Source organism: Hippichthys cyanospilos, chromosome 5, assembly GCF_059441005.1.
Source record: "Hippichthys cyanospilos isolate Australia breed blue-spotted pipefish chromosome 5, RoL_Hcya_1.0, whole genome shotgun sequence".
Lineage (NCBI taxonomy): Eukaryota > Metazoa > Chordata > Actinopteri > Syngnathiformes > Syngnathidae > Hippichthys > Hippichthys cyanospilos.
The window spans coordinates 10,157,783-10,183,440 of NC_142373.1; the positions used below are offsets into that span (position 1 = coordinate 10,157,783).

General features: G+C 40.0%; 3 protein-coding genes across 4 annotated transcripts in view; all 3 read right to left on the reverse strand.

Moving 5' to 3' along the window:
• Positions 1 to 432: 432 nt before the first annotated feature.
• On the reverse strand, positions 433 to 7,400 carry chrna1 (cholinergic receptor, nicotinic, alpha 1 (muscle)). 2 transcript variants are annotated; one of them, XM_088415384.1, is made up of 9 exons: positions 7,135 to 7,400; positions 5,864 to 6,006; positions 5,734 to 5,778; positions 5,553 to 5,662; positions 4,282 to 4,477; positions 3,704 to 3,941; positions 1,808 to 2,031; positions 1,144 to 1,380; positions 433 to 1,058 (listed from the first exon to the last, which is right to left on the reverse strand). In XM_088415384.1, the coding sequence occupies exons 1-9, from the start codon at positions 7,175 to 7,177 to the stop codon at positions 930 to 932; spliced, it is 1,365 nt and encodes a 454-aa protein (XP_088271510.1). In that variant the 5' UTR covers positions 7,178 to 7,400; the 3' UTR covers positions 433 to 929. The 2 variants fall into 2 exon arrangements, with proteins under 2 accessions (XP_088271510.1, XP_088271509.1); XM_088415383.1 differs by lacking the exon at positions 7,135 to 7,400 and having other exon boundaries at positions 5,864 to 6,872.
• A 3,627-nt stretch (positions 7,401 to 11,027) lies between these two features.
• On the reverse strand, positions 11,028 to 23,793 carry chn1 (chimerin 1). Its single transcript, XM_088414837.1, has 7 exons — positions 23,130 to 23,793; positions 20,693 to 20,777; positions 15,738 to 15,911; positions 15,338 to 15,415; positions 13,907 to 14,044; positions 12,477 to 12,582; positions 11,028 to 11,691 (listed from the first exon to the last, which is right to left on the reverse strand). The coding sequence occupies exons 1-7, from the start codon at positions 23,379 to 23,381 to the stop codon at positions 11,520 to 11,522; spliced, it is 1,005 nt and encodes a 334-aa protein (XP_088270963.1). The 5' UTR covers positions 23,382 to 23,793; the 3' UTR covers positions 11,028 to 11,519.
• The window catches only part of atf2 (activating transcription factor 2), a 36,884-nt gene continuing 34,783 nt past the window's right edge, over positions 23,558 to 25,658 (reverse strand). Inside the window, exon 13 of the mRNA XM_088414836.1 lies at positions 23,558 to 23,629. The gene's annotated coding sequence lies outside the window, so the exon portion shown is untranslated. The remainder of the gene's footprint in view (positions 23,630 to 25,658) is intronic.

Genomic DNA, 25,658 nt, shown 5'->3' on the forward strand with positions numbered 1-25,658 from the left:
GCTCACGTTTGCCTTCCATCAGCAGCAGAAAGCCAACAAGAACGTCAGTCGTTTAAAAAAAAAATATTTGAAGACATCTTTTGAAATAGTTGATGATTTAAGTGTAAACTTTTATTATTGGTCAAATAACAACAAAAACAACAATAAGTAGAGATTTAAATCCTTCTGAGACCCCGCAAATTCATTTGTGTCCACTAGAGGACATTTATTTTTGATGTATATCTTCTGACATTGGAGATACCCACTAATGTGCAAAGTCGAGGACATCTTGGCTTTTCCAACGATGTCTCATGTGTTTAGGTGGCTTGAAATTAACTGTGCGGACTCTTTGAGACAAAATGGACACAGCAGTGGACACAAATAGGCCGAGTCTCATTAGAATATAAAAATGATAATAAAATGTCCACAGCACACATAAACATGCACATACAGAACATTAAAATCCTCGTAGGATTTATTGTAGACATGTTAACTTGTGTTTCAATACACTAGTTTCATATCAGGGAAAACTATTATGATATTTGATACAGAAATCCACAATAATATTGCAAAATACAAACACAGTCGTTTGAAAGCACCAAAACAGCAAACAAGAAAAAACATTAAATGAAGTTCATATGAACTTTGAGATCGAGGAGTGATTCTTCAAAGTGTGGTACATGGGCTCCCTCTAGCGGTATACAAAATAATCACTTATTGTTTTTGAGCATTTGTTTTCGTTTTAATGTGTAATACATTTGAATTATTTAAGTATACGTTAAAAAAAATTGCGATTGCTTACAATAACGAGAAAACATAAATTTTCAGTCATAAAACCTCTGTCTCGTTTTGATAACACTTATCACTCTTGTGTCTTTTAATGTTGGTCATGATTGTCATACTTGGAGTATATTTCTCTAGGTGGCTTGAAAAGTTTGAGAATCGCTGATCTAGAGCATGCTGAGCTCAATGAGACGTCCGGCAAACACGCCTAACGTGCCGATGAGACAAACGGCCATGAAGACGCACAGCAGGATGTGATCCAACACCATGGCCACAAATTTCCATTCCTCAGCAGCCTGGACCAAAGCAACAATAGGGTTCGGGTTAGGGTTAGGGTTAGACAACACTAAACAACACTAAAAAAAAGGCTGTTTGCATTACATTGTTGGATTCTTCGTCCGATTTCATCGTCTCGGCGATGTACTTGACTCCTTCGATGGCACTGCGGACGTCAGGGTTTTTGATGATGGGCGACTGGTAGGGCACGGCAGAGGCCTGGTTGCCAGAAATGTCGGAGATGTCAAAGTCGCCCCCGTAGATGTTCTTCACAGGCTTTTCCTTTCCGGGACGCTTCATCGTTGAGAAGAACATAATGTTCGGGATGGTTTCGATGAAAAGCTGCTCCCCCAAAGACAAAAGAAATGGATATCGACCAATTACTTAACGATTAGCTAGCGACTTATTAGCTGTTAGCATTTAATGGAACCTATCTATCTATCTATCTATCTATCTATCTATCTATCTATCTATCTATCTATCTATCTATCTATCTATCTATCTATCTATCTATCTATCTATCTATCTATCTATCTATCTATCTATCTATCTATCTATCTATCTATCTATGCTAGCTTTCTGTCCATCCATCCATCCATCCATCCATCCATCCATCCATCCATCCATCCATCCATCCATAAATAATCCGGCTAGCTGCTATCTATGCTATCAATTTAGTTAGCTCGCCTGTTACTGTTATAACTCCCACTAGATGGCACTAGAGCACAGTTATATAAAAAGGGGCTAACACTGAAAGTCATCCGCTGACCTTTCGCACCCAATTGGGCATGGTGTGCGTACTCGGGGAGCGGTGGTGAGTGTTGATGACGATGACGGTGATGATGATGGAGGCGATGACGAAGACCATGGTGAAGAGCATGTACTTCCCAATGAGCGGAACGGCGCTGGAGGTGGACGGGATCAGCTCCACGATGACCAGCAGGAAGACGGTCAGCGAAAGCAGGACGGAGATACTCAGGGTCATCTTCTCGCCTGGACGACATCCACTTTAGAAGAGGAATGCTTTTCTTCATGAAATACCGTTTGCGGCTTTGGATGGAAGCTTCTAAAACCATGCCTCTGATGAATTCTGACCTCTGGAAACGAACCCGTTTGATTTAATCACATTTATTGGTGGTAAAAGGCAAAGCACGCCGTTTCCCACGGCTTGGCGGTTATGATCGAGTGTATTTTGGCAGCAGCTACGTTGGGAACGGGACTCGAGCGATGTATTATACATTAAAGCGAAGGCTTGCTTTCAGACGCGACTGCACGGAGGGACGCTTGCTAATGAAGCAGACTTGCGCAGTGGGAGCAGAGCCAGATGTGCGCAGCAGCAAAGCCGCTCGCCAAGAAGTTGGGAACACCTCGGGCTGCCGCGTCGTCATTTTACCTTCGTGATTTCGTTCGGTTGGTATTTTTTGTCATTTATCCATGATTATTTTTGTCCTTATAATAGCATAAACCCCACCTGCAAGACCCAAGCTATTTCTAATAATATTAATAATAATTCTGAGATTTTATATTGCTATATAGATTAATATATACATACATTAATATTAATATATTTTTAAAAAATATTTACCATTATTAATGGCTTTTCTATCCATTTATTTAGAAAAAGCACACTACCGTTCCGTATTTAACTCGTATTTAACATATTTTTATGTTTTTCAATAATCCAGTCTGAAAAAAAGGTGATAATAATTACGTTTAATATTTTACCATTATAATATTAGTTTGGCTAGCCATGAATTTAAAAAAAAGTACGTTACCATTCCGTAATTAACTCATTCAGTCATAAATCAGTTACTTTAGCTACTTAAGTACTTAAGTGATTGAATTACTTTAGGTACTGAAGTACTTCTAAAGTAATCAATTACTAAAGTAAGTAATTGCCTAAAGTAATCCATTACTTATTTACTTCATTGACAACCATGATTAGACTCGTCTTTAGTGAAATGCTTAAAAAAAACAAAGTATTTGCGAATGAACGTCAGGACTCATAAAAACAAAGGTAAAAATATGGATTTGGGCTGGAATAAGTTAAAGGGTGTTAAATTACATATGTTCAGCTGTACAACTTAAGATAAAAAAATAACTATTTCTATGATCAAATGTTTTGTGTAAACTTCAGTAATATCTCCCCCAAAATGTTGGCTATACTTTCTGAAATGCCCGAAAATGCCACAAGATGGTGCTGCAGCATAGGCTACAGTAAAAGTACTGCTTTGTTATCTTGTAGAGTTTCATTGTGAAGGAACTATGTTGACATGAAGGGATGAGCTTCTACTAGGAAGAGGAGGTCAACTCAAGTATTTTCTTGACCATAAAATGTTCTTTGTACCCTCATTTGTCTTAAAATGGCAGTCGGACTAATATTGTGTTAGATGAATATGAATTAAGCAGAAAAATCCTCTTGTTTTTATACTTCTCAGCAGGCGGCCATTTTGCCAATTACCGCCAGCTGAAAATGACATCACAGCTTATATAGTAACGGATATAGAATATTATAGATCATATACTTGACTAGTAATGGATTCTATTAAAAACGGTAAAATGCTGACTAGTTTCTTGAAACGCATCTAAACGAGGTTCCCCGTGACTTGATATTTTCTCAAAAATGATGTTACAGTAAAAGCATGAAGAAAACAAAGCGGGTTACCCGAGTCCGTCGGCAAATAGAAGACGAGTCCGGTCAGGAAAGAGAAGAGCATGCAGGGAATGATGACGTTGACGATGAAGTAGAGGGGGAGCCGCAGCATGAGGAAGTGGTAGGTGATGTCCAGGTAGGGGGTTTCGGGGCAGCAGGCGTAGTACACCCAGTGCTTCCAGCTGCGGAAATCTTTCATCACCCACTCCCCGCTTTCCATGAAGTTACTCAAGTCGGGGCGGTCGCTATCCTGGGTAGATGAAATCACAAGTTCAGCAAGTCGTATACAAGGTCAGACCGAGGTTAATATTGATAAGAAGATGTTAAGATACATTAAAATTACTACAGAGGGGTTGTCACGCAAAATGTCAAACACTAGCTAACAATTAGCATCGGTTATATTGCATAATGTCGCCCTCTGGTGGCCATAGAGCACGCCGCAGAAGGAACAACACAAAGTCCATTGAAATGACGCGATGTGTAATTTTTAACCCCTTCAGCTGGTTATTTTACCCAATTTGAATTTGATGTATTGATTTTTTTAAGATTGCGGCGGAAACAAAGTCATAAATCTGAATTTGTGTCATTACAGGATTGACGACGACCAAGTTCCCGTCATAGGTCCAGGTACCCAGTTTCATGCTGCAGTTCTGCAGGTCGAAAGGGAAGTGCAGCACGATGATCTCGCAGTAGCTCTTGAAAATGGCTGGAGGATTCCACGTGATCATCCCCGTGTACTCCAGCAGCACTTTGGTCTCATGCACGATTGCAAAGGCGCCATCGGCGCTGCGGGCACCAAAAAAAAAAAAAAAAACAGTGTTGAACAAGTGATTTTAATGAGAAGGCAAGGTGACACTAGCGCCTGGGAGGGAGGGGTGAGGGGGTTGCGGTGGGGGTAGAGCGCTATGTGTCAGACATAACATATAGAGCATGTGTGTGTGAAAGGTCTCCCACACAGGCTATATTTAGCCTAATGAAACCTTACCCAAGCGTCCACATGCAAGTGGACACAAGCCCCACAGCTGTTTTTGCCTCTTTTCAAAAGATCACCCACTATGTCTTCCTGAGATCTTTTTATTTGTCCACTTCGTTTTTGGTCCGTAATATTTGACTTATTGGAGGTACCCTATAAAGTCCTAGTGTCCTCAGTCGACGTCCTGGCCTCTCTGATGACGTCTTGTGTTTTGCTGTCTTGCTGAGACTAAGCAGACACGACGGTGGACACAAACGCATTGGTTGTGTGTCGGGAGGACACCTTACAACTGAAAAAGGCAACCTAGTCATGTGTACCCACTGTGGATATTTGTTTTGAGTAAACTACCCCATTAAGTCCTAGTGTCCTCACTAGAGGACATCTTGCCCTTTCCATTGATCTCATTTTAACTCTTTGCTGCGTTGCTAAGACAAAATGGACACAACAGTTGGTTCAAACGAATAAGCTGGCAGTCAGGAAGACTGTTGACTCGTACTATAGATGCCACATAATGGCACCAAAGCACTAGTTTTGTCAAAATGAAGCTTTCAGATCAATTGTACATAGTTCCTTGGAAAGATAGTTTCAAAAATGGCTGCAAAAATCAACAAATTGGAGGTTTTTCAGGAAAAAGTTGGAAATAGCTTTGTCACCACTCTAAAACAAAACAAAAATGTGACGCTTAACTCGTTCACTTAATCCAGTAATTATGATATTTTTGTAAAATGTATACATTAGATTAAATGATAGTTTTTGTAAAATTTCCACGGCGCAAATTTTGGGACAAACGTTCAGGCTCACGGACCCTTTGAATGAATTTTTGGCTCTCGGGAGGGATATCAATCACAAATGGTAGATATGAACAAAATCAAAGTCCTCGTGACGTACTTGTTGTAGAGCACCAGATCGGGCCGCCAAATGTCCGTGGAGGGAATTCTGATTTTTCTGATGCCGCCATAATCTTCCGGGTTCCACTGCAAGTTGACATCTTTCCATTGCTGGACAAGAAAAAGCGATGAACGAGCTCAACGACGGCAAGATTTAGGGTTAAAAAGTGACTTCCTCAAACCTGTTTGAGTCGCACGTTGCTGCTGACAATCTGGTTGACTTCATCCTGCGGAAATATCATCCGACATCCGATAAGACGTTAAATCGCGGCGGAGAATCGTCTTTTTTTTGTGCGCGTCGCGAAATATTACCACGCTGATGAGCTGGATGAGCTGCAGGCCCACGGTGACAACCACCGGGTCCTTGAAGTGACTGACGGGCCGGACCACCTTGTTGTAACCGTTGAAGAGGGTTTTGACCAGGCGGGTTTCGTCGTTGGAAGCCCAGGCGCCAGCTTCACCACAAACAAAAGCTCCTTTACAATTTGCTACTTGTGTGGCTCTTGCTTGTACTAATTGTGTCGCAAAGCGATTGTGTCCCCTTTCGGACGTGACAGAAATAAACGCGGCAAGTGGCAAGCTCACAGTAGGATGAAAGTGCGTCATATAAGTGAACATTTTATGAATTGATTTGGGCTTGGTGGGGACAATGGGATTTTGAGAAGTGTTTTAAATGTTAACAGGATTATAACTGAGCTAATGTCATGATTTTTCTAAATTCTCTGATAGGAAAGGTATTTTCTTTTCAAATTAAGAGCAAATGAATTGGAACAGGAAGGAAACTATTACTAGACTTATTTGAAAAAAGATAGCCAGCCAAACATGTCAATTCTTTTCAATTGAACTATTTCTTTTCAATTTAAGAGCAAATGAGGAGCCGACATTGAACTAAATACAGAATAGTTCCTCTGAAAAATTTAGTGTGCCTATCATTTATTTCAATAGGACATTGAGAAACATATATTTTCGATAAAAATGAGAAGGAATGAATGAATGATGCTTCTTTTTAATTCTATGTTCTGATAACTATTTTCTTTTCAAATCAAGAGCATATGAATTGGAACAGGAAGCCAAATACAATATTACTAAATAATGACTCCTTTGAAAGAATGTCGCGTGCCACTCATGTCCATTCATTTTAGTGGAACAGTGAGAAGTGTATTTTTAAACATGAAAGAGTTTGTCATGCTTTTTCAAATTCTGAGACAGGAAAACAGGTTTCTTTTCAAATTAAGAGCAAATGAATTGGAACAGGAAACAACATATTACTAAATATACACTCTACAATATATACTACACTAAATAAGAAGAAAATAATATTACAAGTGCTTCATGATGATTCATTTTCCCATCAATAGTAAGGAGAAGATGGGGGGGGCGGGGGGGGGGGCAGTAAAACCCAAACGAGGAGGCGCGCACGTGCCCCTGTCACTCAAATAGCAACATTAGTTTTGATTTGGGTCAAGCTTCGGTTTTCGGCCATTCTCTTCAAAAAGTATTCCTAAAACAATGCGCTTTTGAAAAGCTAATGGCGCCAAAACCAACAAAAGACAAATTCCAATCTGATTTTAAACAGCTCTTACCCGCCAGGACGCTGAGGTGAAAAAGGAAAGCCAGCACGTCCATCGCCGCCAACGGAGTTATCCAAAAGTCTTCTCGCCTCTCGACCGCTGAAGAACGGCAACGCGTCCACCTAGCTAAAACATTCTTTCCCAAGTGCCCAACGCCCGGCTGTTGTCGTCCCGCAGCTGACGGGCGAGTGAACGGCTGACGCCGGTTACTCGAGAGGGACACATTCCGCGGCGTGCCTCGCGAGAACAGCGTGCCGCGCTAATCCCGCACTAAAATACACCGTGACCAACTTGGTGGCCGGCGACCTCGAGGGGACGCAATAAATGACCTCGCTAAACTCACTTAAACAAACAAACAAAAAAAAGAATGCTAATACAGATGAGGTTACTTTTCCAACACTCGTTCCGAAGGCTCTGAGAAAATTAAACTGACATAGCAACACATGGAGAAATCTGATTGGACAAAAAGAACGGATGGCAGCTAGCTGTCCAGCTAGCTAGCAAGCTACATTTGGTTTTATCTGTTTGTTTCCCAACAGTTTTTAAATGGGATTTTTTTTTTCTTTTTATTGAAGATAGTTTTTACTTTAAAAAAAAATGCCAACCAGATGCTGGAATGTTAGCTACTACTGTAGCTAGTTAGCCGTTTAGCTAGCTAATCATGCTGTTCATCAAATTAGAAAGCTTTAGTTTGGTTTGGCAAACATATTTGTAACATTTCCTAGAGAAGTCTTAAATGTGCATTTTTTTATTTTATTGAAGATATTTGAATTGTTTCAAAATAAAAAAAGTGATGAATAAAAATCTGGTAGCAGTTTTGCAAGTCAAAATTATTAGCTATTCTAATCATGCGCTTTAGCTTGCCAGCTAGATCTACAGTAGTTTGTTTGGCATATTAGTGATATTTTCGCAAATAAGTCATAACTTCACGTTTCTTTTAAAATATTAAAGCTATTGTCATTATTTTGAAATTTAAAAAAATCAGAAAAGCTTTAAATAATAACATGCTAACCAGATGCTAGACTCTTACCCGTCTAACTAGCTACCTGTTCAGCTAGCTAAATCATCCTTTTCAGAAAGCTAGCTCCATTTTGTTTGGTTTGGCATATGTTTTAGTGACAGACGTTAGACTGTTAGCTTTCTAGCTAGCTAGCTGTTCAACTAGTTCATAACGGTGTTCAGCAAGTTTGATTGATTTTCTTTTGATAAGTCATAGACATGCATTTCTTTTACGATATTAATTTTTTTTCAGTCAAATTTGTTTAAAATAAAAACATGCTATCAAAACATAATTTTTATTTATTTATTTATTTTTTACATTTTCTTTTGTTGGAGGCACGCGTCCTGTACTTTCTCTCCGCCGGTGCCCCCGTGACGGGTCAGTCAACTCAATATCCTCACAACCCGCATGTGTTCAATCAACTGCTCGCTCAACCACAGGCCTCATTCATCTCACTTAGCGCTCAAATCACCGTTTTGGCAACGCCTGAATTAAGAGAGATTTGTCCCAAACCTTCCCCTGCATTCTACAAATTTACACCACAATATATATATATATATATATATATATATATATATATATATATATATATATATATATATATATACGCACATATATGCACATATATGCACTTTGTCATCCTACCACCAGGAGGCAATATTTCCCACATGTTTGCATGACAAAAGCCTTTGCTTTTCTCACCCTAATATATTATTTACCAGTGTGAATTTGTGTCGAGTTTCCTGATTCCTAATATATACAGTGCTAGCCGTCAATTGAGACCCATTTTGAAAAATCCGATTGGAAAATATTTGAATACATTTGGTTTGAAATGACCGAAAACGACATTTTGACTGCTAATTGATTACAGTTTGCTTAAAAGTAAATAGAATGTGCTTGGTTCTAAATACCGCAGGCTTCAATTTTTTCATTGGTTTGCGCTCAGCAAGTACGTGAGCTGTGTGTTTATACAATAATTATGATTTACTTTGATTATTTTCATTTGTAAGTATGGAGCCTTGAAGCCTTGTCTATATACTGCTTGTTTAAAAAAGCCAATAAATAGACATGTTGACCAAACACGATGAATCACAGTGAATAATAATTTCAATACTGACCAAAATAACCGCGATTATTAGTTTTGCCATAATCGTGCAGCCCTTCTTTGACCGTTTCTTCTGCTTTTACCCCTCCTTTGGTGAAAAACATATATTTATGATTTAATCTTAAATAACCGAGTCTTTGAATGAGTCACTGAATTTGAAAGAAAATAAAATGTAACGCCTGTGAGGCAAGCCTAATAAAAGAGTACAACACAAGGCTACTAAACGCATACGCCTCAATGAGCAATAACAGGAGGACGCGGACACGCTATTTAAACCAGAGCAACGGCGAAACAAAATAAATCTATTCAGCCGGGCCAACACGGCCGACAAAGGTCACTTATCTCATGGATCACTGCAACGAACTCTCCTTCGTGACAACGGGGCCCAGCGCAAGTAGACGAAGCGCCGCCCGCCCGCCGCCGGCTTATCACGCCATCCATGAGGAGCTTGATGGCGGCGCGGAGATGACGCTATGATAAATTTGGGGGATGCTAAACGCTTGAATGAAAAATCCAATTTTTCCGCCGCACAATCACCGGGAGACAAGTGAGGCTTTGGCTCACATTAAATGAAGGTGACGCTAGGGCCCCACAGCGCACTGATTGCATGTCAAGCATTGATTGTGTCTTGGGTGCTATGGGGGATGGAAATAAAAAAATAAATTAAAAAACACACAGAAGAATCAAGTATCAGGAATATATATATATATATATATATATATATATATATACCATTAAAAATGTTTTTCAACCAATCTCAATTTTTCGCTTGGAAAATACCAATTAATCGGTACCGAGTACCAGCCTATTTCAGATCCTCCTCAATCCCAACGCACAAAAAGAAAAAAAAAATAAACCAGTATATGTGCTTTTGATGATTTCATGTCTGTATAATATATAATATATATAATTTCTTGATAAAAAAAAAAAACAAACAAAAAAAAAACGTTAAAAAATGTCCTTGGGAGTGAATGAGTGAGAAAAAAATATATAATGAGTAGAATATTGAGCAAATAGAGTAAGAATAATTCTTAAACGCTTTATACGTTGTTGTAACTTAACAAATGAGGTACGGCATGTGTTTTGTATTTAGCGTTACTCCGTGTGTAAATCTGCACGCGTGTGCTCCAAGATTTGCGTTTCACACCGAATTAGTGTGAGTGATGGAGGAGTTTAGGCACAGTCACATGGCGTGATGCTTTCAGGGACAACCTGTCATTGGCAATAATTAGGCATAACTAAGGACAAACGGCGCCTCGCTCAAGGTTACCCCGCAGCCAGCTGCAACACGCAAGATTTAATATCTCTCATAATGTGAAAAATTTTGCAGTTTTCAGCGAAAATATATTTTTAATCAATTTTGTGTGACACATTCATTACATTAGATCCAAGCACATTATTTACTTTTAAGCAAATTTGAATCAAAATGTCATTTTTCGTCATTTCAAACCAAATTTATTCCAATTTTGGATCTCAATTACAGCTAGCACTGTTATATTAGGAATCAGGTGAGAAACTCAACGCCATTTCATACTGGTAAATAATTGATTAGGGTGAGAAAAGCAGGGGCTTTTACCATGCAAACACGTGAGAAACATTGCCCCCTAGCGGTAGGATGACAAAGTGCTTTATTTGACACGCACGGTATCAGGCTTTTTATTTGTCAATATCACAGAGGATAAACTCTTTATAAGCTAATCGTGCAGCCTTACTTCCGACTGAAAACGACACGACCGTTGCTCAGTGCTTAGGTCACGGCCAATTACGGCCCAGGTTATAAATGACCACGCCCAAAAGACATAATTTTTACCAGTTTAATCACTCAAACCGATCATAGCAAAGTTGCGACGAGCGTACAAAATGAATGCATTAACGTTTATACAGTAACATCAAAAGTCAGGCAAAAGCACCGATGCGAACACACTGACAGGAAAAAGTCCGAAAGGCTCATTCGACAAAGAGGTCCTAAAAAAATAAGACGTATTCAAAATTCCTCCAAAAATCAGTAGCTTATTTTTAGCTGAACTTCCGCGACGTTTGAAAAGACGACCGCGCCATAGGCGGAAAGTAACGTGGACTAAAATCTACCACGGCACACAGCGACGAAAAAAAACCTCACAGTGAAACAATCTTTTCCGCATGCTGAGATACGACCACAAAGCACCGCCGCGCGCCGGTACGTCAGCTACACGCTGGAATCCCCCGACAGAAATGGGGAGGCGTACGATACACAGTGTGAGACTTATCATCTATACAGAGTCCATACGAGGGGCATTCAAAAAAGTAAACGAATCAAAAGAGGGCGTCGACGTTTTTAATGAGCACCTCCACCACCTGCCTCTGGTGACGGATGTCATTGAGGGCGCTCATGGCGTCGAGATCCGGGGTGCGCATGAGGGTGGGCCCGAAAACAATGGCCAGGTTTTCCGCGTTCATCAGGTTGGACTTCTCGTTTTGCGTCACCCTGGAAATGATACAGCATTGGAAAATATTGAATTTATCAATCTGGTCACGCCGAACCGAGACAGGCAAGTGTTTTCACAGGCCCGCCACCAATAGATGAAATCTGGGATAAATCTATGCTAAAGAGAAACATCATTAACTCATTCAATGCCAAAGAGATATTTATACGTTTTTTTCGACGTTTTTTTTCATTTACCATGAATTTCAGATAGTAAACCGCAACTTTTTTCTCAGTGTTTGAGCCCTGCGGTTTATAGTCCAGTGTGGCTTATCGTCAGGTTTTTATTTTTTTAACAAGCCACCAGGGGGCAGTCCACCAGTAAAGCGAATGTGTTAATTTATGGAAGAACTATGAAATAGATTTGAAAAGATGCGACTCAAAGCTTGTGCTAAAAAGAATTTAATAAATATAGTATTAAAGACATACAATGTACAAGTCGAATAAGATATTGTATTTATTTTTACTATTATTGTTAGTATTACAGTATACTGTATATCTATAAGATTAAATCTGTGCTAAATCTCTACTCTATAGAAACATTCATTTCCCTTATTTATCTATTTTTTCCAATGTTAAGGTAAAAAAATGAAATTATATATGTGAAATATGGTAATTTCACTTCACACCCCTGGCCAGACTAACAAAAAAAAAAAAAAAAAAAACATGACATAGTCTGAAAAATACGATGTATTAAACGGGGACCTTAGCTCAATAAATTTTTGAAGCGATCAATATGTATTGAGTGAATAGTAATTGCTTTCCCAGTGTGTTTATCGATAGCTCACCTTTTTAAGTGCGCCATGAGATACTTGAGCGTTTCGTGGTGTGAGGCGGGCAGCAGGGCCAGCGCCTCTCGGAACGCTTCCAGCTTCTTTTCCGGGTCCGTCAACTCTGAGGGATGAATGACATCATGATTAAAAAGTGGGCGCGGCTCAGGGTAAAAAAAAAAAAGGAATAAATCGAATCAATGGGTGAAAGCCATTAGCCTTTTAAATAGAGTGCGCTAATGCATTTTATAGTAAACTGGGGGGTCCAAACTTTTTCCTCTGAGGGCCGCATACAGAAAAATGTGAAGACATAATGGCCATGTTATTTATCTTTTACTTTAGCTTAGTGCTTCTCAACTAAGGAAAGGGAAAACATTCTGCGTTGCACTGATCAAAAATGAGATTTTATCTACGAAAATAGTAGAAATACACCTAAAATCGTATCCTTTTTAGCATTAAAAAAAAGAAGAAAAGCCATTTAAATCGACATCCAGCATATGTTAACTTGACTTTTTACAAAGTGTCAACAAAGTACAGCTTATTCTGAATCTGAAAAAAAAAAAGCTTAAACAGCTAAAAAAAAATTGTAAAAAAATGTCAACCCTTATTCAAATTTCAAATTTTGACCAACTGAATTGTTTGATAACTATTCAGGTAAATATATCAGGAAGATTAACACCAATACCTTAAACATTTTACTCGGAAGAAAATAGTATAAAACGTTGTACTGGTATTTTTCTAAATCACATTATTAAAGTGATTCAGAAAAATATTGTAAAGTGTTTGGAACAGCTAGCAAAAGTAACTATGCTGTATAATAATACATATGAAATTAAAATAGGAATATTAACCACCGCTTGGTGGTTTTTGAAAAATTTCTATTGAGCTCCGTTTGCGAGTCGCCGTTAAGATTCATGCAAAAATCGGGGGAAATGCGTGATAAATCATCGGGCTTTCAATACGTCCAAAATTGACAATATTTCAAATTTTAATGGCAGTAAATGAGCCCAACATGGGCTAAATTTGACATCCGCGGGGGATGGCAGCGACGCATATTGAAAGTCATCATGTTTTGACAATATTTTCGCTTCCTAGTGATTCTTTTTGGATGCTTCTTCTTTGATATCACACCTTAAAAGATCAAACAGCCCAAGTTGGGTCAAAATTTCCCCTCGGGGCAAATATCAATAAAGCAAGCGATTACAGACTGTGTATAATGTGATGTTCTGGATTGTTATTATTTAATGAAACCGAATTTAAATAAACCTTTTCATTAGTTTATTAAATAATACTGCGGGACATGTCAAAATGTATTTTTTTTTTTTTTAGCAAACGCTTCGGGATGCAATAACGTGGGCGGCAGGCCGTAGTTTGGACACCTCTGCGATAAACACGGCTGTCAACTTTTTTTTGAGGGATCTTTTTCCGACGTTTGGGGCGAGACTCACTCGCGGCCCGGATGAAGCCGGGGTAGGCGTCGTACGAGATGACGGGGACGGGCAAATCCCGGAGGTAGAGCTTGAGGGCGCCCGTGATGATGTTGATGTCTTCGTAGGCTTTCACCGAGATGTCCGTCTTCTCGCCGGCTGCGATGACGGGACAACGGGCGGGCGGGAGGACAGAAGGAGCAAAGCGGGATGAGAAGGCGAACTTTTGGCACCGAACGCGGAATTAACGCCCGCGGTGTCTTCGGAAGCGTCGGTTGCAGTTTGATTGCCGCTCCCCGCGGGTTTGCGCGCTTTTTGGCGAGCGGGCCGTGGCCTACTTGTGCTGGCAGGCTGAACATCACAGCGCTGTGAGCTGGAATGACACTCTGTCATGGATCATCTCACGCAAACCCGTCTGGGAAAGTCCGCTGCTCCACTTAAAATTCACAGCCCAACATGTGGGATTTTGAAAGATCGCTTTGGAGCAACGCTTTTTTCACGCAGCTGGACAGAGTCAACACCTATACAGTTTTTTTTTTTAATATATATATATATATATATATATATATATATATATATATATATATATATATATATATATATATATATATATATATATATATATTAGGGATGTCCTGATGACATTTTTTTGCAGGATTTTGAGGATCTGCTGATGCATCAGCAATGTATTAAAGGCAAAAGAAAACGTTTCCATATTACCTTTTTTTATTTCATATTTTTGTAAATTGTTCAACAACGTTAATTTATTTTTATTTTATTTTTTATTCTATTTTTTTATTTCATATTTTTGTAAATTGTTCAACAACATTTTTATAGGCCTAGCAAAGTTGTGGTTAAAACCAAGTAGGCTGAAACATTCTCCCACCGCTGTGTTTACGTTTGCTGTTTCTGGCTCTGTTGACATGTTGCGTAAAGTACACGTAAATATATATTTATTTGGCATTATCTCTGTAGTTTTCTCGCCCTTAAAAATGAAAAGAAAAATGCTAATCCTCAGTTAAAAATGTTGTGATTTATATATATATGTGTAAATTTATATGCCATTGTTTAGTTTTTTGCTGGGTCGCTTTTATGTCTCAAAAATCATCATTCCGCAAGCTACACTATTAAAGAGAACATAATGTTAGGTATGTCAAATGAAATACAAAACAAATTAACATAAGGACATATTTGCTCATCAAAAATGTTTGCCATGTGTTATTTCCCTGATGTTGAAATATTCTGAATTCTAAGTTTGGCTTGGAGCTGCTCCCCCCGCAGGGCCTTGGCATCAACATTGCATGTGAGGGACACTCGGCCGTCACTCCCAGGAGGCCCTTGAGTTCTTTCTGATGTGTCACTTTATAATTCATCTCCCGCGTTATAGTTTGAGGACGTGCCACCAAGTCAGTTGGTCTTGGCTCCATGAGCGGATAAAAGAGGAAAGCGAACCTTTGTCGAACGCCGTCTTGACTTCTTCCACCGACTCGCTGAATCCTGAGATTCTGTAGAGGCCTTCGGACTTCAGCCCTGAAGGACAAGGAAGATGCTTCAGAAAAAAATGAACTACTGTGTACATGCATTGAGATAAATATGGAATCGTGTGTTATTGGAGAGATGCACCTAATATATATATATATATATATATATATCAAATCAAATCTGCACACTTTGATGCTGACATCCCGACATGGTTGCCGTTGCTACTGATCACTTTTGAAGATATCAGGGTGAGTCCAATGCGCCTTCTGTGGCTTCTGTGGGCTTTATCTTGCGAGATATCTGGTCCCGTGAGATTTGTGTGTCATCCCGTCCCTAATATATACAAATATACAATGTATGGCGCACTCACCTCTTGACTCGATCTCTCGTACGCACATGTCGACGACCATGGGTCGCGCCGTGTTGTGGGCGCTCACCAGGGTGGTGAGGTCGCAGCTGTACACTTTCCGGATGTGTCTGAGACTGGGCTTGCAGTTGTCGGGAACCAGAAGGGAACATTGTTTGTGGACGTTCACGCCGCAGTCTACAACAAAAAAGAAAAAAAACACCCAGTTGCCCTTTGTTGCGCTATATAATAGATTTTGTTGATGGATTCTTTCAGTTCACCAACCTAATTGAGCTTTTGTTTTTGATTCAGAACATGACATAATTGCAGGTTTTTTTGTGTTTAGGCCAGGAGGAAAAAAACAACAACAACAAAGGACTTGGTGTTCTCATCGACGTGTACACCAGGAATGTCATGAAGCCCCCCCCCCCCCCCCCCCCCCCCGCCATGCACTTCCCTACAAGCGTTATTATACGCGACAGAGTCTGCAGTCGGCGGTCCTCGACGGCTGCTTGAATCTGAACTACGGAGCGATTTAGAACGCGTTCTCATTTACCAAGCCGACCTGGGCGCAGACAGCAAAATAAAACGGAGCAGATGTTGGATGAAAGGTTCATTGCAGGCTAAAAACAGGTGCAGCCATCCCTTTGGCTTTTTAAACAAAGGGATAAATGAACAAGGGGAAAAAAATCACTCAACAGCAACTGGAGGAATACTCATGGAATATCAACCCAATGTTGGATTTTTTTTTTTTTATTGCGACGGCACGACCAGTAGAGTTTTCTTTTCAAATTAAGAACAAATGAATTGGCACATAAAATAACTTATCTAGTTGCACATCATTATTTTTGTTAGGTTACATGGATGTGCATTATCATTATGAGTGATGGGTGTTTCTGGCGGATAAAATGTACTTACAAAATAGAGATTAGGAAGTGAAGCTTCATGAAGCATTTTTTTCAAAATGGTTGGTTTAGAAATAAACACAAGCGCAGTGGAAAAAATATTTAATTACCCCTGCCTCTGAACTAAGAGCGCCATCTAGAGGAGTCAAAAAATATCACAAGCACTTTATGAAGAATCGTTAGCCCAAAAAAAGACACGGAGGCCAAAGCGCACTTAAGACTTAGCACACAATTTTCTGTTGGCCTTGAAAAGTGAGTGAAAATGCTTAATAAATAAATAAATAAATCTGTCTTTTTTTCTGCCAAAAATCAGCATTGGCCTAAGAAAATCATATAAGTAGGACCCTAACTCCTGTTTACATCTTTATTACAAACGGGTAAAGACGATTATATACTTGTCAATTGCGTAATGGATGCGGTTGAGGGCACAGCTGTTTCAGGGCCATCTTGTTTTGGCGAGCGAGGGACCACTGGAGAGCAGGGAACTCTTGCCTCAATAAGAGGCGGGCGCACGCTGCGAATTACAGAAACGCTGTTCACGCAGCAACAATGGCAACGGAAGCGGCAATTCAGCCGCTGCGGGCTACACTAGACCTACTTTCGCAGACTCAAATGGAGCAGCTCCTCCAGCTCTTAGATCTTTTTGAGTCTCATTTCAAAAAGCTCTTCATCTTTTTTTTTTTTTTTAATTCCACCCACCCCTGAATATTTTTGGTTTCCTTCCTGAAGCCTGCACCTTTTAAAGCGTACTTCCCAGGATCTGCAGACATTATTTAGATGAAGCGGGTCCCAGGAGTGAAGGATGCGGCGTTTATATGCATTGGTGCAGAAATGTAATTACCTTAAGAGATGATTCTCTTAAGGGTATCTGACAGGCAGTATAATAGAGGAGGCCTGTGCTGCGTGTGTCCATGCGGACCTCCGAGGGTCCCAGGTGGGCCGAGGGAGGCTTTCGGTGGACGTCCGAGGAACACCGGCAGACAGCGGATGCCATTTTTATTGTGCCGTCAGCGCTTTTGCCTGGTTGCTATGGATGCGTCTGGAATAGGAATGGGCCATTTCAACCAAAACGAAGGTTTACTGTGCTGGTGAGGAGTTAAAGGTTTTAATAACTCCTAATAATCACTGGTAATGAACGATTTCCACTTTTGCTACATCTAAAAAAGGGGGCGTGTAAACGGAGCAGAATATGCTTGCAGAGTTGAGTCGACAAGCCGTCTCTTTGAAGATAATTAGATAGCAATCGTTTTTTTTTTAATTTGCTTATTTTCTTGTTTGCATCTCGATTATATTTTGCAAAGCCCCCGAGGAAAGAGAAAACATTTCACGCCCCCCCCCCCCCCCCATCTGCCATGCCGACCATAAATAAGATTATTAAACATAATGATTGTATAAATATACCTAAAGCTGTATCCTTTTTAACACTGACATAAGGAAAAAGCGGTATAAAAATATTTCAACAACTGTTAACTACGTTTTTTTACAGGATTCATACAGGTTAAAGAGTCGTCCCAGCAGAAAAAAACCCAAGTGCATCAAAGTGCGTGAAAAGAGATGCCAAGCTGTATTTTATCACAATTACACTTCACACGGCAAAAACAAATCTTTTTGCCTGGGCTCATCCGCCCCCCCATTTGAAAAACACTGGTCTGAACCAATAAATACGCCAGATTTTGATGATGCCACCACTTCAGGGAGATCATTGGACCAAACGTTACCAATCAAAATAAAGACAAGCTTAAGACCTCGTACCTTTTTTGGATCTTACATGACGTTTCTCAAAAACTTCAAAACTCATATTTATGCTCATGCTAGGCAAACAAACTTGCTCTCTGTATAATTTTACAGGTTACAAGTGATATCTGTCAATGTTATTTTGAAAATAGATCATTTTGTCAAAGACTAGTGCGCCTCACAGTGGGCATTCATTGGAAACGCAGTGCAGTTTGACAATAATAGGACCAGTGATACGGTATCACTAGTACTTGCAGAGTTGACTCAACAAGCTGCCACTTTGAAAATAATTACATACTAATTACACCTCAAAGTGGGCAGTCATGGAAATGCAGTGCAGTTTGTCAATAGTAGAACTAGTGATATGGTATCACGATTGCTTGCAGAGTTGACTCAAGTTTTTTTTTCAGCCTCTTGACACTGTGATTTGCAACGAACAATGAAAAAACAGGGAGATTGTTATTATGTTTATTCATTCATTTGTTGTAAACGCGGTACACATTTGTTAATGTACTAAATATTCAATATTTTGTTTAAAAATAAAATCGATTCTCATGGGTGTCGCACCACAAGAGTATAACATCAGCCCATGCCTAGTCTGGAATGGTGATTTTTTTTTTAGGGAGTTCTGTGTGTGACCCGCACTTGTTTTTGTGCTTAAATAATTCATATTTAATAAAACTGAAAGGATGGCCTGAGCGACCCGCCTGATTGGTGGAAGCGGCTTCATTTGAATTTGTGGGGAAACAGAGCTGCTCGGAGCTCGGCACCTCATTAAAGAGACATGCCAGCTTTGTTTTGCTTCACGGGCATGATGAGATGAGGCTGGAGGGGAGGGTGGGGGGTCGGGGGGGAGGGGGGGGGGGGCAGGGTCGTGGGGGGTGATGAGCAAATGTGGCACAACAAGCACCAAGCAAAAAGGCTGGCTCCCTGGAGCTCAGCCAAAAACAGTTGAGCTCATACAAAAGCGGAGAAAAAGGGGGCGGCGTAGCTCGCTTTTTATTTTTGGTATGCAAATGTGAGCGCCATGAGAGGTTCGGGCGCCCTAGATTCTGGCGCCGGTGTCGGAGAGTGAAGGAATGGCAGCGGCAGACTCTCGAAAGCCAGACTGCAAACGTACCGCTTTCCATTTGCTTGCCGCCGAAGCTTTCAAAACGGAAGCATCGACAATTAACGGCGAAGCGAGCGCACGTGTGACACGCACGCTTCGTTTCATCGATTAAACATCAAAAAGGAATCGGAGAACGGTGGGAATTCGAACAGCTGAGACTCATCTCTGTTACAAGGTGGTCACAGAATTTTAACTGAATCGATAAGGATAAAGTAAATAATCATAGATGCAGACGGTAAAAAAAAAAAAAAAAAAAAAAAGCTACGTGGGTCAAATTCAACCTGAGCTTGGTTTAAATTTGTCTGCGATATTTGGAAAGCAGATTAGATTATTAAGTCATTCAATGCCAAAGACGTGTTTTTACGTTTTTTTTTTTTTTTTTTTAAATTCAATCTCAGGTACTTAAGTATTTTTTTTTCAAGTATTTTGCCAAAGGACGGGTTAAAAATGGCTGGGAGTAGGGAATTGATTACTAAGTACTAAAGTAATCAATTATTTAGATATTTAAGTAGTAAAGTAAGAATTATTTTAGGAACCCAAGTACTGAAGTAATGAATTACTCTAGGTAAAACTAATCGATTACTGTAGTAGTTACTCAACCAATCGATTAAATGATTGACTAGTAACAATCAATTTTATACATTCCTTAAGCCAAATTTAAAGCAGGAGACTTTTCTCCAGATAAAATCTTTCCACATCTCGGTATTTTTTGTCACATGTATGATGTGGCTAATGGCAACCAAAAATCAAATGTAAATTGTATTATAGAGCTTCAAATAAGGCACATTTTGTGCAGATGATAGCTTCAGACATCTTGGCATTTATTTTGCCATCTGTATGATGTGGATGATGCTTTTTGATGTGGAACGACTTCAGTTTCTAAGAGTGCCTTTTAGAGCCTAATAATCGTTCCTTTTACCCAGTACTGTATAACAACAACATAGAAAAAGTCTGGGTTCAAAACGATTTTTTTTCCCCACCCAAATCCCATGTTTTCCAAATGAACTTGTTGTCACAAACATGACGCGAGTGACGTTTACATCCCAGCAAGGAAGCCCTGGTTCCACTTGATCAAACGACCCCCACTAATCCAATGTTTTCACTGTTGGGATTGTAGATTAAAAGGGGAAATAATCCAGCTCCAGATGTACTAAAAACCAAGTAACCCATATACGGCAATGCTCACTTTGTAATCAAGCGGGAGACACGCGAGCGATGCGAAACGCTACCTGTGCACTTGACCCCCTGAGCCATCAGCCCCCACATGAAGCTGGCGCAGTGCCCGCACCAGTGAGGCCCGCGGAAGGTATGGACCTGCAGCACAGAAAACAAAGACAGATTATAGTGATTATGGAGCATGATGCGGACGAGGGAGCTCCTGGGAGTCCTTTTTATCACGTGGGCGTCATTCTCTGGATTGGTTTTTTTAACCGTGATAAAACGCGTAACAAACTGGAATTGTAGCTTTCAAAATCAAATCGGTTGGAGCAACTTGAGGCGTACTCTTTTGGCTCTTAAAAGAGATCTGTTATCAAAAAGAAATAACTTAATTATTAATAAATATATGGTGGCAAATATTTTCCCATCCAAAAATAATCAATATAAAGTGTCAGACCTCCAAAAAAAAAAAAGGACAATTTTTGGAATTGTAGAATGCACAACACGGTTTTTTATGTTTACGTCCGAGACATAGATTTGCTAAGGTGAAAAAGTCCCCTGTTGTGAAAAATTACTGGCTGCAAATATGATTTATTTCTACTGCAACATAAATATATTATTGAATTATTACATTCAATGTAGTCATTCAATTTATTGTTTGTCTAAAGGAATGTCTAAAAATAGAAGATGCTAAATGTATTAAGTACTGATGTAATTTACTACTTGATGCAATTAAGCACTTAGTATTTGATTACTTGGGTATTTAAGTACATAAGTACTTGATTACTTGAGGTACATAAGCACCAAAAGAAATACTTCATGTATTAAAGGGATAGTGTGTAATAAAGTAATTGATTACTCTAGGGTAGTCGCAAAGTAATTAATTACTTTAGATAGGATGTATAAAAGTACTAAATTACTAGTATTTCAAGTGATCCAATGCTTTAGTAGTTAATTACCGAAAGTAATCAATCACTTTAATCAATTTAGCGCCAAGTAATCAGTGACTTTAGGTAAGTACAAAAGTTATCAATTACGCTTGGAAATGAAGTACTGAAGTAATCAATTACTTAAGGTACTTAAGCAATAATGTAATCATTTACCCTTGGCAACTAGGTAGCAATGTAATTGATTATCCTTAGGTAATAATAAAGTATTCAAGTAATAATTTACTTTAGTAGTAATTTTCCTAAAATATTTGATAAATTTAGTACTTAAGTTCCAAGCGATCGATTACTTTTGGAACTTAATTACTAAAGTCATCAATTACCTGAGGTACTTAATGAAGTAAACATTTACCCTAGGTAGTTAGTTGTCAAAGTCATGGATTACTTTAGGTACTATAAAGTATTAAGTTGCTTTAGTCTTCAAGTATTTAATTACTTAAGTAGCAATTTTCCTAAAATAATTGATGACTTTAGGCAAATAAGCACACGGTAATCAATTGCTTTAAATGATTGAATAGTCAAGTAATCAATTCATCTTGGTACTTAGGTACTAAACCAATAAAATTGATCAATTACCATCGGTAAATAGATACCAATGTAATATATTAGGTACTAATCTATTACAAAACAAAATTACTTTGGTATTTTAAGTAGTCAGTTACTTAAGTACGTATTTTCACGGGACTTTCAAGAGTCTCAACGACTCGATTTCAGGTACTAAATTAATTTATTCGCCCATCATTTTCATATACGAAAAACTATTTTGAGACCCCCTTTACACACAAAAAAAAATCATAAATGAGTAGCTGGCAATAAATGTCTGGACTCTGTAAAGACATATTAGTACGTCTTTTGGATTGAATGAGTTATTTACCAAAAGTAATTGATACTTTATGACTAAAATTATGTACAGTAGTAATAGCCATTCTTAGCCAAATTCCGGAAAAAAATATAAATAGATACTTGGGATTTAATTACAATATAGTAACAATCTAATGGACTCTTAAAGAACGTAAAAAAGTTGCCTAAGTAACGTAACTCTAAGTTTGGTTGCCCCATTTCTGACATAATTGGTGAAACGTTGTCCTTTTTTGAAAGAAGAACATCGATAGGAAGAAAGTCAGCGGTGAGGAGGCTCCGCCTGGGTCTTAGATGTGCTTTTCTCGTTAATGGCCTCTTAAACGCCGGAACCGTGCTCATGTTTTGTCACGAAAGGAACATTAAGTAATAGACGGGAACAAAGACGGAGGAGGCGAGAGAGTTCGAAGCCTTGCTGCTAACGTTTCTCTTCCAGCTTCGAGCAGACCAAAACAGGAGCGTTGGAACTACGGCGTACAGAACACGTACACTGGACCACAATTTTCCATCCGCTTAATCTCTCCATCTGGCGTTCAATTTAACAGCGGCGGTACACAGGGCACCCCGCAGATTTTCTTTTCATCGGACGGACCGAAACAGTTTATAATCGCATCTTCTCCTCGTCGACACCCCCTCCCCCCCCCCGGGGAAGCGTGAGAAGCTGCCCCCCGGCCACAAATGAAGCTTGAAATTCCAGTCTCACCTTGAAGTTGTGGACTTTCTCCGAAAGGGGCGCCCGCTCCGTTTCCTTCAGCGAGGCTCGGCGGACCAGAGAGGTGATCTGCGAATAGGCGAAGAGTTTGAGCGGCCGCCAGAAGGTCGCCGTGGCTTTCTCGGGGCCCATTCTCATGCCCAGAGCGGCCGCCAGGATCTCCTCCTGATTGGCCTCCCGTTTGGCCCTTTGCACTACAGACTTGTCGTCCCTGGGAGCCTCGTCGGGCTCTTCGGACGGCATCCTAAGCTCGCTCGGGTGAAGGGACGGCCCGGGGTCCGAACATGAAGAACGAGATTTGAAACGAGTCCAAAAACAAGAAGGTTCCCGCTGAGAGTGGACTTGGTGGGAACGGACAAAGGTTCTAGATCATTCCTCGTGAGGTTCTCCCGCAAGACGTATGGAGATGAGATGAGCGGCGGCGTTAATCCTCTCCTCCCTGCGCCGAGCTGATATTCTCGCTGGAAAGCGGGCGGCGTGCTGTTTGGATGCTGGCGGAGCGAGGGGGAGGAGTACGGGGGTGGATCCTGGAGTAGTCGCGGCTGATTAAATGGATCCCACCAGCCAATGGCGGCGCGCGTTCACGGGCCACGCTGGCTGCTACCCCGCCCCCCACCGGCCATCGCCGTCGGATAACCCGGCGCTGGTAATGAGGGGTGTATGGGAGTGCTTTCCACTAGGAGAGAACTGATTTGGGAAATTGGGTAGTGAATGGACCCCAAAGAATTTGGAAAACGTGTCAAATAAAAATGACCTAAAAAGAAGAATCCGGGCCGTATTTGCCCTCCTTCTGGATTCTTGGCAAATTGATCGCAATTCAGATTAATACATCAATTTCATTAGCCTCCAAGTAAATAAATTAATCATATAAATCAATAGTATCAAAACTACGGCCTAGGGGCCATTTGTGGCCCGCCAGACACATTTTTCGGCCCGCAACCTATGCTAAAAAAATGTTTCACATGACCTGCAATGCTATTTAACCTTTGATATTTACATCAAAGGCAATTCACATGAAGGAGAAAGCATTGAAATTGACACTGGGAGCTGAAATTTCACCCAGATGGTAACAACATGTCAAAGTTCAACATGGCACGACCTCTTTGCTCATTTCAAACACATACAACCTATGTAATCAATAATAAGTGAAAGTTGAAGAAACTAGATGATTTTTTTATATATTTTTAGTTATATTATTAATTTATATACATGTATATACATGTGTTTATACATATGTTTATACATAAATAGTACTTACTATACTATTTTGTTACTCATTTTTAATACGTATATAAAATGCTGACGTTTTTCCCTGGGGTTTTGCACGCATTAGCATCGGTTTCTATTGCCCGCCATACGACAATTTCGCCTTACGATCCCAAATCCAGAACGGATTCACGTCGTATGGTGGGGACCCACTTTACTGTTAAACAGAATGATTCATTTCTTGTGTAAATTTAAAAAAATACACGAAAAGAGGACCTTTAACCGTTTCACTGCCATTGACGGCTACAGACGACGCTCAATTTTTACTGGGTTGGCATAGAATAAAGTCGATCAAATATACATGATACGCGTTAAGAACCAGAAAACATAGAGTGCGATATTGTATCTTCTAGCTGAAAGGAAAAATGTTTGTACTCCATTTTCCGAGAAGAGCAAATATGAAAAGGGGGCATGTTTTTGTTTCTCTTAATATTTTATAAGTGTAATGGCTAGTTCATAGAATACACCGTATATAGGACAAACCTCCATAAATTATGAGCACATTTCAAAATCTGATACAATAGTTTAAAAAATGCCACCGTATTGTGATGTTTTAACATGATGCTATTTGTCCTTAACCGCAAATATTTTCTCCTGCTTTGTCGTTACGCAACATTGCAGATTTCTATCAAATATGGCGTCGCCATAGCAATGCGGGAGTCCTATCTGCAGCCTGTTTCTTTAATTCGCACCGCAAGTCAAATGTGATTACGCCCCCGTATCGCGGAGCCTATTTTAGACGGCGAAGGTGCAACAGTCACACTTACACATTGACTTGAGCGCTACAGGAGCACGACCGGAAACCCGACGCGCCAACTCCTTTTTACACTTTTTTTTCCCTCTCACAGTGGGTGTTTAGAAAAAAAAAAGGAAATCTGAGAGGCAGAGCTTTGGAGAAAAGTGAACTGATGTGGAGTGACATCAAAACATAAAAGAAATCAAAGCGAGCGCTTCCCTAGCATGTCTCCTGCTCGGTTCATGTCCTCACTCGGTTGGGAATTTGAGTTCCAAATAGATAAAAGATACGGAAAGCTTTTGAACGCACCACTTCATCTTCCCGGTTCACTTGCGAGGGCTTTTCTAGAGCGCGTACGGCGCGCTTGGCTCGCAGGAAGTGCTTGGGCTCTAATTGACGCTGATTGATTTACTTGGCTCTCATAATTGTCCAGAAATGAGACTCCAGGGGGAGAATGTATGACGGACGGTATCTTTCACGTCGTTAAAATGCTAAATCCATATCCGGCCAAGGGGAAA

Excerpts from the sequence above, each read along its gene's own strand:
- chrna1 (XM_088415383.1), bottom strand. The coding sequence starts at position 6,169 with ATGTTCACTTATATGACGCACTTTCATCCTACTGTGAGCTTGCCACTT. Across the intron at positions 1,381-1,807 it reads TGCCCAATTGGGTGCGAAAG|CTTTTCATCGAAACCATCCC; the intron begins GTCAGCGGATGA and ends TTGGGGGAGCAG. Across the intron at positions 1,059-1,143 it reads CGGACGAAGAATCCAACAAT|GCTGCTGAGGAATGGAAATT; the intron begins GTAATGCAAACA and ends GCTTTGGTCCAG.
- chn1 (XM_088414837.1), bottom strand. The coding sequence starts at position 23,381 with ATGCCGTCCGAAGAGCCCGACGAGGCTCCCAGGGACGACAAGTCTGTA. Across the intron at positions 12,583-13,906 it reads CGGCTTCATCCGGGCCGCGA|AGTTGACGGACCCGGAAAAG; the intron begins GTGAGTCTCGCC and ends TTCATCCCTCAG. Across the intron at positions 11,692-12,476 it reads CTCATGGCGCACTTAAAAAG|GGTGACGCAAAACGAGAAGT; the intron begins GTGAGCTATCGA and ends TATCATTTCCAG.